This window comes from Numida meleagris, chromosome 1 (genome assembly GCF_002078875.1).
Source record: "Numida meleagris isolate 19003 breed g44 Domestic line chromosome 1, NumMel1.0, whole genome shotgun sequence".
NCBI classification, from domain to species: domain Eukaryota; kingdom Metazoa; phylum Chordata; class Aves; order Galliformes; family Numididae; genus Numida; species Numida meleagris.
Window position 1 is genome coordinate 51464359 of NC_034409.1, and position 9468 is coordinate 51473826.

A 9468-nucleotide genomic window follows, 5' to 3' on the forward strand; every position below is an offset into this window, starting at 1 on the left:
GTTAATCTCCTGCACCAAGAAGTGCAGCAGCAATCGATAAAGGATTCACCCACAAGTTTTCGAGCGGTGAAGGTGGGATTTCTCTTCCCCTCTATCCCCACACAGTCAATAGAATCATCGAATCATTAAGGTTGGAAGAGACCTCTGAGACCACCCGGCCCAGCCATCAAGCCGAACACAGTTTCTCCCATTTCTCAGTCGGGCTCTGCTATGATTTGCACAGGGATTAAAAGCGGTCGCAACCCAGAGAAATGCTCTGACGTTCGGCTACGGTTTTTCCGAAGCTCTTCACTCGGAGATGCTGAGTAGGCTGTGTCTGTGCAGGTACAGAGCCCGAAGCACGTTTCAGGCTGCTGTACGCCACCGCTACCCAAATTTAGGGCTGTCACGAAGACGAATTAGGGGACCGGGCAGCGCGGAGGCGACTGTGAGGGGGGCCGGGGCGGGAGGCGGGAGCGGCCCCTCCGGCGGTTCCCGCCCAGCGTGAGGCCCCGCCCCCCCGCGCGCGCCGGAGGAAAACGTTGCGCAGGTTCTAAAGCGGGGCGGGGGGAGGGGGCGTGGGAGGGGGAGCGGCGGGCAAGGGCCGCCAACGGCTGCCAAACGGCCGCCGACGGGTACCACCGGCCCCGGCGTCCTCCCCGGCCATGGAGCTGTCGGCTATCGGGGAGCAGGTGTTCGCGGTGGAGAGCATCCGCAAGAAGCGTGTGCGGAAGGTGGGCCGCGTGGTGGGCGAGAGGGGTCCCCCCGGCCCGGCCCGGCCCTGCCCGGCCCGCCTCCCCTCCCTTCCTCCCTCCTCACACGGGAGCGGGGGGCGTGGTGGCGGCGGCGGCCGCTCGGGGATGGGGCGGGGAAGGGGGGGGGTTGTCCCCCGGGCTGGGGGGGCTCTGAGTGTCACCCTGTGGTGGTTGGGGGGGCCTCAGCTCGGTGATTCAGTTCCCCTGGCTGGAGGAACCCCCACCCGGGGGGGGAAGGCTAACCCTGTGCGTTGGGATCTTGTGGTCGTTGGGAAGTGCCTTACAGGGTGGTGTCTGCAAGCATCTGGAAGCTGGGGACCCCCCCCCCCCCCCCGTAGGAAAACACCGGCTCCTGGGCTGGAGGGCTGCGCTTTCTGTGCTGTCACTTTCTGCGCCAGCAGCAGCGGCGCTTCCATCCTGCAGTGCTCTGGGAAGTGTTTAACAAGTCCTGCGGTGTAATATTAAAGACTTCTTCACTGGTTGTGTGCGTTCCTCTGGGCCTCTGTGTGTGGTTTCCAGTCGCTGCGCGTTTGTTGTTTGGTTTTGTGCTTGGGGTGAACGAATAAGCGGTTAACACCGAACTTCAGCTGTTTGTTTGGGTTGAAAGGTGGAGTGACTGTGATGGATGGAGCGGTGCTGCAGCAGCTGGAAGGGAACATGCCTAAGTGACGCTTCATAGGATCTCAGTCTTGTGTATCTCCTCTGCTTGAACAGATTCATCTGACACCTGCTCCTGGCGTGCATCTCCCTCTTGCCTTTATGCACGCTGACTTCTTGTTAGGCTCCCTGTAAATGCAGGGATGTCTGCAGTCTGGCATTTGGGGTTCTGCCTGATGCTTTCCTGCTCAACCTACTGTAGGGAACGTGCTTTTAGCTGGGGGGTTGGACATGATGATCTCCACAGGTGCCTTCCAGCCTCTATGATTCTGCAGCAGTGGTCCCAAGCTGGGGGAGTTCTGGTCCTTTTAAACAGCTCTCTGTGCCCATGGGGAAGGAGATACCACAAGTATAGTTGAAAGAGGAAGTGGCGTTGTTTTGAAAATAAAGTGGTGGGAAATGAGCTCTTAGCTCAGTCTTGCTGATTGGTTGCTCCTCTTGCCATAGCCCATATTTGGTTGCAGGCTTCACCTGTTCTCTTCTTCCTTTTTCTCCCCTCCAGGGTAAAGTAGAATACCTGGTGAAGTGGAAAGGATGGCCCCCGAAGTAAGTTGTGCTTTACTTGTCTTTTTCTTAACTATTTGTTAATAGTCTTCACTGTATCTCTGCAACTGAACGTCTCATTCTTCACGGGTAACCTCATGTGCCTCATTCTGACAACTATAAACAAAGAGCCACAAACCAAAACTCTGTATTGTTTCCGCACTGGCAGCTGAAGGATGCAGACTGTATGCCAACCTCTTCTGACTGCATTTTGCCACTACTGAACTATTCCATTCAGATGCTTTTTAGTTGCAAAGCTTTTACAATTCGGTATGAGTTTGACAAGGAACCCTGATTCTTCAGAACTTGGAACGGTGCTTGCTTTTCTGAGTCAGCACCAAGGGGACCGCACTTTATTTGTAGTGCTATATGCAGTCTTTTAAAATAGAAAACAAGGCAGTGGTCTTGTCTTTGTTATCCTACTGTATTCCCTCTGCAGTTGAGAGGGGCAATTTTTCAGATGGATTGTAGCCAACTGGAGGTGATCTTTGTCCCTTGGAAATTACCACAATGCCTTTATTTCCTTGTCTGAAACCTTCTGCTGTTCCGAGTGCCTTTTCAGCCTTTGCTTTGGTTGCCATATTGCAAAAGGAAAAAAATACTTTTTTTTTTTGCATCATTGCTGTGCACTGTTTACAGATGCTCCTTTATTAAAATGCAGCTGCCTCTGGAAAAGAGTCATTGCTTTGTGTCTGAACAATCTGTGACATGCTTTGAGATTAAAAAGATTAGGTAACTGGAGAACATTTCTATGTCAGCTAGCAGTCTGGTAGAACAGCCTCATGGTCTTATCCATGGGGGGAGCGGTCTGCTTTTCTGTTTCTAACTGTGTGTAGGTACCCAGTGTGTGTGGGTGTGACTACACTGCGTGTGTGGTTGCCCTGGATGGTGCTGAGCAAAGGGGAACTTTTGCTAGCTCATCCTTGTTGCAAAGCGATGGGTGTGATCCTAATGGGTGTTTGGATGCGATCCCAACAGATTGTACCTCATATTTAAGAAGGTGGAATGCGCTTCTGTGTGCCTAATCCTTGTGCTTACAAGGCGTGCATGAATGTAAGTAGCTTCCCCTCTCTGGTAGCGATAGTAAAATTGGGATGATTATTTTCTTGACTGTAAATCCTGCTGTTGGAGCATAACCTAGTGCTCTTAATGAGTACCAGCTGCAACGTGGATCAGTTCTTGGGCCACTTTGCTCTCCTAAGTAGTTGCACCTAATTTAATCACTACCAGAGGTTGGGAACATTTGTAGTCCGTGAGGCACTGTCCTGTCTGGCTGGAATACTGATATTTATGGAAAGGAGAACAGGACAAACACAGTGAGATCTTTTTTGGCAAGTGACATTGCAAGAGAAGGTGGAGTGAGACTTGGTATCACATTTCTTTTGGCAGAGCAGCCCTTATTCTTGCTGCTGCCTTTTCTTGCCCTATACATTGCAACTGTGGGGGAGTCAGGAACTCTGGGGAATTAAAAGCAGATCTTATGCCCCGAGAGCAAGCGAACGTGAAGGTTCCCTTATTTTAATGTTGTGAGAAGTCCGAACACCACCTTCTTGCACGCTCTGAGTTCAAAGAACACTGATTTCTCTTTTTAGCTGTTCATACAGTGGTTTGATTTGCTTAAAACCAAGATGCTTTGAGCATACAAGCTACTTTCATCCTGCTAGCAGTCTCTGTTCCTTGTTTCTGAACATAAATATGCCTGTGATGGCATGTAGCACCCCACAAGCTGTTTCCATCTTTCTCTTCCAACATCTGCAGTTTCCTAGTCCCACATCATATTTCTCTTCATTCCCCACCCCATCCTTGTTGCATCGTTCTTCATAATCTCTGTATCAGTTATCTTGTGATTCCCACTGGATGCTTCATGGAAAAGAGCAAGGGTAGGACTGCAGTTTGCTGTTTTTCCATTTATTTGATATTTCTGGATTGTATTGCTGGACTCAGAGAATGAAGGACTGACAGCCTGATTCTAGCTACAAGCTTGTTTACAACTTGTGTTGGAGTTAAGAGGGGAGGGGGAAGAGGAGGAGGAGTAGAAGGAGGGGGAAGGAGGATCATATGATCTGTGTTTTCCAGAGTGCCTGCTCTCTGCAGTTGTGCTGCAGCCTGGACTGTGTGTGCCCGTATATATAGCTCTGTGTGTGTGTGCGTGTGTGGCAAACTGAACCATGTTTTTTTTTATATGCAGTGTTTTGCCACTGCAGTGAAGCCAGGAATTGAGCTGCAGAGAGAAAGGCAACACCCACCAAGGGCTTTTCTTTCTTTCTTTCTTTCTTTTTTTTTAAAGCAAATCCTCTTTCTTCTCCTGCCCAGGAAAAGTAATCTGATGTCTTTTTTCCCCCCTTGTGTTATTATTTTTCTTAAATTTGTAGAATGAGTGCCAGAATCCCTGCAGCTGGGAGGAAACCTTCCTCTGTTCAAACAGCATCTTGGCTTTGACAGCTCACGGTCAGGTTGCTGCAGGAGGCTTGGGCAAAGGAGAGAGGGAGGGATCAATTGGTTATGAAGACATGTCTGTTCTTAACCCTCTGATGTTCAGTGCTCCTAAAGAGATCTGAATTCCATGTTTTTGCTTCTCAGTTTTGTATTAAAAAAACAAACAAACAAACAAAAAACCCTGTACCTTCATTTATTGAACCATTCTCCAGTAACTCTCCTGTCTTTCAGTACCTTTCTTCTAGCTAATGAGCAGATGAAAGGAAAAAGCATTTCCAAACCATTTCCCCTGCACGTGTACAAGCATGTGCCACATGTTCCCATGTGCAGTCTGTGCTTCATCTGGAAATGTAAGCATCCTGAAATGCTTTCCCCAAGTTTAAAGGCACTGCTACAAGTGCACCTTCGCCACTTGCACGTCTCCTGCCTGCCCCCCTCTTCAAGTGTTGGAGGAGCTCTGCTTCGTGACATTGGACATCACATGCCAGGAAACCAAATGGTGTGAGGCACTTGGGGTGTCAGACTTGCCTTCTTGCTTTAGAGTTTGCATGATAAAGACATGCTGCCCATCTTTTCTGGGCAACCATGAGCCCTTAGAATAAACCCACTGCAGGGACCACATTGTGACCCTTTCATCCTCCAGAAACCTTTCACCATGGGAATCTTTGGCTGCTTCTCCTTGGTGTTAATCACAGCCATGCCCCTTGGGAACAGGTTTTGATGTGGCCTGCCGTGTGGTCTCAGCCCTTTCCTGAGCAGCTGGCTCCATTGTAGCAGTCTGGCAGTAGAGGAAGAGGGAGCAGCTAGTGGTGGTGTTCATGGGTTTCTCTCAGAGCATCAAGCTCATTTTAAGCAGTTTCAGTAGCCCTAACCACAGTGTAGGTGGGTTCCTCCTGTGCCGGTACAGAAATGCAGACAGCCTCTGCTGAACAGAAATAACCTGCAGGGGGAGCCAAGTAACAGGAGCAGTAGTTGGACAGTCGCCATCAACTTGCCTCAGGGCCCGAATCTGAACAGGTTTGGCTGAATGGCAACAGTGGAGAAAAATTAAACTCTTCTTAAAGAAATACTTTTAGCTCCAGTGATTAGAGGTAATTAATAACGCGGGGAAGAAAGCGTAGTTAATCTTTGAGCACTCTAAATTAAGAGAGACCTATTTTTCAGAAAGCTGTATCAGATGTCATCTCATTGTCCCATATATTTGCTGGATTTGTGGGAGTGCTGCAAATGCGACCTGTTTATGCATTATCTTACAACTAATTTGTGGCTCTGCAAAGGCTTTGCAAATAGCGTGAAGGGAGCCCTGGGGAGGAAGGCCTTTCCTGTTCTCCTACAGATTGCTGCTTGGTGCTTGGCTCTGCCTGTTTGGGGGAAGGGGAGGTGGTGTCTGGCAGCAAATTTGTGGGGGAATGGCTAGGATTCCTCAGAGCTCTAGCAGTGTTGTGGCAGGCCCCACTGAGCCTTGTGAAGACGATATCCAGGGCCTCAGCACGCTGGGAGCAGCCCTGCAGAGGGAATGTTTCATTAAAGCATTGTTTACTTTATATTCCTTATGTTTTTCTTCAGATACAGTACATGGGAGCCAGAAGATCATATCTTGGATCCTCGCCTGGTAGTGGCTTACGAAGAAAAGTAAGTGCGTGTGTTCTTTTCTTACACTGGGCACAGGAAATAGTGTCCTTATTCTTTTGCGGTGTCCCCACTTCAATCAAAGATGAGATGCATAGCAATGAGTCCTTCTCCATCTCTGTAACCTGGCCTTGATGGAGGCAGATAAGGCAAAATGAGCCCAAGCACAAGTAGCATTGAGCGAAAGAGTAATTGTTCTCAGGTTTTAGTTGGGTCCAGAGCTGGACTGGAGTGATGGGAGGTGATAAGTTTCCCTAACCTGTTCTTGACCAGCTAAGTCAAAGAAGTTCCTTTCTTGCAAGAATTTCACTCCTGCAAGAAGCAGTTCTGGGATGCTTTCCAAGCCCTAGCTATTCACAGTTGGGTTTTAACAGAGGAAATGAGGGAGCTCTGCTGCAAAAGGTGGAAGTCCTGGCTAGGCTTTGTGCTGTGGTGTTTATTACTTTGTTTGATTTGTGTTCTTCCTTCACAGGGAAGAGAGAGACCGTGCTTCAGGGTACAGAAAAAGAGGCCCCAAACCAAAGCGCCTCCTACTGCAGGTAGCTTCTTGCTCTTCTACTGTATATTTCTAGCTAGTTAGCGCTGTGCTGCTACTCTGCTCACAGGAAGGTGGAAAGTGTCCATTAGCTGTGGCATGGACAAAATTGGAGGTAAAACGCTAACACGAGCTCGAACTCAGTGGGTAGGCAGGTACTTTTAACTTGTTAGCTGAACAGCAACTAACAAAACAGCAAAAAAGACACAAAAACACAACAAACAGCTCAGCTCTTGCTCTCTGAACTAGGATCTTACCGACTTTGGGTTTGAGCGGTTGCAAGTAGTTATCTGGTTGACGTGGTCTTTTTCATTTCACACTGGGCTTGGACTTTCCAGCATGTGGAAGGTGGTAGCTGTTTGGAAGTGGACTTCCGGCATGCTTTGATGGTTGCCATGCAAAGCAACCAATCCTAGGCCAAGTGTGTAAGGAGGAGCTTAGATTCCAGGAGGAGAGATGAGAGAAACAGTGTTGTAGGAGTGCCACAACTTCTCCTAGGTCACCCAGATGCTCAGGTAAGAATAGATTCTTGGCTCCCAGGTGAGAGTCCTGATGACTATATCATCAGATTCCCATTCTGAACCTTGCTGTGTTGATGTTCTTGTCAGCGGCTGTATGGCATGGACTTGAGGAGTGCCCACAAGGGAAAGGAAAAGCTCTGTTTCTCTCTTGCACGGAGGTTTGGAGGAGGAGACAGTAGCCTGCCAGGGGCCAAGACAGGGCAGGCAGAGTTCTCAGAGAAGACTGGGGGAACAGTCCTACCATTCTCTCTCCGGAAGCAACGCAAAAACCAGAAGTACTTGCGACTGTCAAGGAAGAAGTTCCCCCGCATGGCAAGCCTGGAGAACCGAAACTGCAGGCATGAGTTCTTCTTGAATGACACGGTAGACCTGGAGGCCCGGCAAAGCCCTGAGGACTGGGAGGCCATGCAGCACACCAGCAAAGAAGGTAAGGCCAGACACCCCTTGACTGAGAAGTTCTGAGGCACGAGAAGGATGCTCTACCTGCTGCCTCCTTACTTGCCTCATCATGGGATTGTGGCTTAGGTCAGGTCCTCAGAGCAGCTCTTGCTGGCTCACATGGTGGCTTTCATGTCTGCAGATTTCTGTCCTGGTTGGGTGACTGTAGTTCTTGAGTGCTGTCACCTCTCTGTAGTCTTAAATCAGTGACACCACTCCCAGTGTTAGAAAACATGCTGAAGTTACTAGAAGTTAATGCTGTGTTCCAGTTTACTTCTGGCAGAGGTGACAGTGACCTCTGCCTCTGTCCACACATCAGCATGTGTTTTGCCTGTTGCTCACCTAAAAGGAGCTTGGCTGGTCCTGGGCAGGCTCTGACATTGGCACTGCTCTGCTGGTGCTGCAAGCAGGAATGTCCTTAGGAGCCCACAGTACATTCCTTCTGCCCCCTCTTTCCCTTTCCTCCCCACGTCCTCTCTAAAGCCCACTGCTGTAGAGCTTTTGTGAGAGGGGGATGAGAGAGATAAGTGAGGATGGTAACTCCTGCCTGACCCCATTGAGTAGGCAGCATGAGTGTAGGCATGGGAGATGTCCTAGCACATTTGGCATTTTGGGGAGGGATACCATCCTCTTGTGCAGGAGGGCTGTGGGATGTGTATGTTGCTCTGAGTTACCAGGGAAACTCTATCCTTGCATTATTAGAGCTTCTGAAGGCGTAAGCCTTCCTGAGGAGTGGAAAACAAGGGCTTGTGCTGCTTGTAGTAGTTAAGGGAATCCTGTTACTCATTGCTGGGAATAGTTGTTAGCCAGGCTGGATTAGGCAGGATTTTGGGGAGAGCGCTGTGTCCAGGGAATTAGCACTGTCCCCTATTCTTTCAGACAGGGACTAGAACAGCACCTGAAATCCAAGGAGGAAGCAATGGGGCGAGCACAGAGGAATCCAGTGTCAGATGCTGGCGGCGGGCAAATGTGTGGGGCTGTTCTCAGCTAGGAGTGCTGGCCTGTGAGGCATTTGGGGATCTAAAGGGGGTGAATGGCACTAGAGATACATTAAGTGGTTTTTGTTCTCCCCTTGCCATGTGGCATGTGTGGAATTCTAGTTAGGGTTACACACCTCAAGTATTTGAGACAGAAGCCATAAATAACCTTTCAAGAGTATATTTCCCATATTCTTTTCCCAGCTTGAGACAGTGAGATATAGTACAGGTGCAGTGGCAGAGGGAAGGTATGTTTTACTTCCTCTCTCTGCCTATTTTTGTGGCTCTTGTTGGGAGCTAGGGGAGGTAAGGTTTTGGGTGGGAGAGGGACTGTTAATTGTCAGTGTCAAAGTGCAGAAATATTTGAATTTCTTGTATGGAGCTATCAGGGAGCAAAGGAAGAACATGAGGAATTGAGAGCAGCCTCTCTGTGAAGCAGTACTGATGTTTTGTTGCCAGGCTGCATTACAAATGCAATATGAGGAAGACCCTCAACTTTGGATCCCTGTGACTCACATGAGAGGATCTAAGAGCTTGTGATTTTTGACTTTTCAGGGGGTAGGGCATTTGCAAGAAGGTCGGCTTGCTCGTGGGCGAGTGTATTTTGCTGATACACAGGCAAATGGGTTGAGAAGGCACAGGAGACGCTGGGGAAGGTGGATGGCTAGAGGCACTGGGTGGTGTTAGTGCATCCTTTTCACCTCCGTGTAGGCTGATCCAATGCTGGTGTGTGTCTGAACACCCTTTCTACTCTCTGCTTTTCCCTTTATAATCTGCAGTGATCCTCTGTTTTTCCTTAGCCTCTGAAGGGAGGGCGTGCCCATGCTCTTTCTTGCCTTGTGTGTGCAGACTGAATACAGGCTGATTTCATCCGCCATTTGTCAGAAACAAGGCTCCTTTTCTGCCCTCTTCCTCTGCCCTCTTCCTCTGCCCTCTTCCTCTGCCCTCTTCCTCTGCCCTCTTCCTCTGCCCTCTTCCTCTGCCCTCTTCCTCTGCCC

At 49.4% G+C, this 9468-nt stretch overlaps 1 protein-coding gene across 5 annotated transcripts in view; it reads left to right on the top strand.

Annotated features, from left to right (window-relative positions):
* Positions 508-9468, top strand: part of CBX7 (chromobox 7) — a 17028-nt gene continuing 8067 nt past the window's right edge. For 3 of the 5 annotated variants that reach the window (XR_002434534.1, XM_021384923.1, XM_021384934.1), the window contains exons 1-5: positions 513-713; positions 1894-1937; positions 5937-6002; positions 6472-6538; positions 7143-7482. Coding sequence is in view for 4 of the 5 variants with exons in the window: in XM_021384923.1 (XP_021240598.1) it covers positions 645-713; positions 1894-1937; positions 5937-6002; positions 6472-6538; positions 7143-7482 (586 nt within the window). In the remaining variant the exon portion in view is untranslated. Of the gene's footprint in view, positions 714-1893; positions 1938-5936; positions 6003-6471; positions 6539-7142; positions 7483-9468 lie in introns of all 5 variants that reach the window. The other 2 variants (XM_021384945.1, XM_021384940.1) reach the window with 2 other exon arrangements.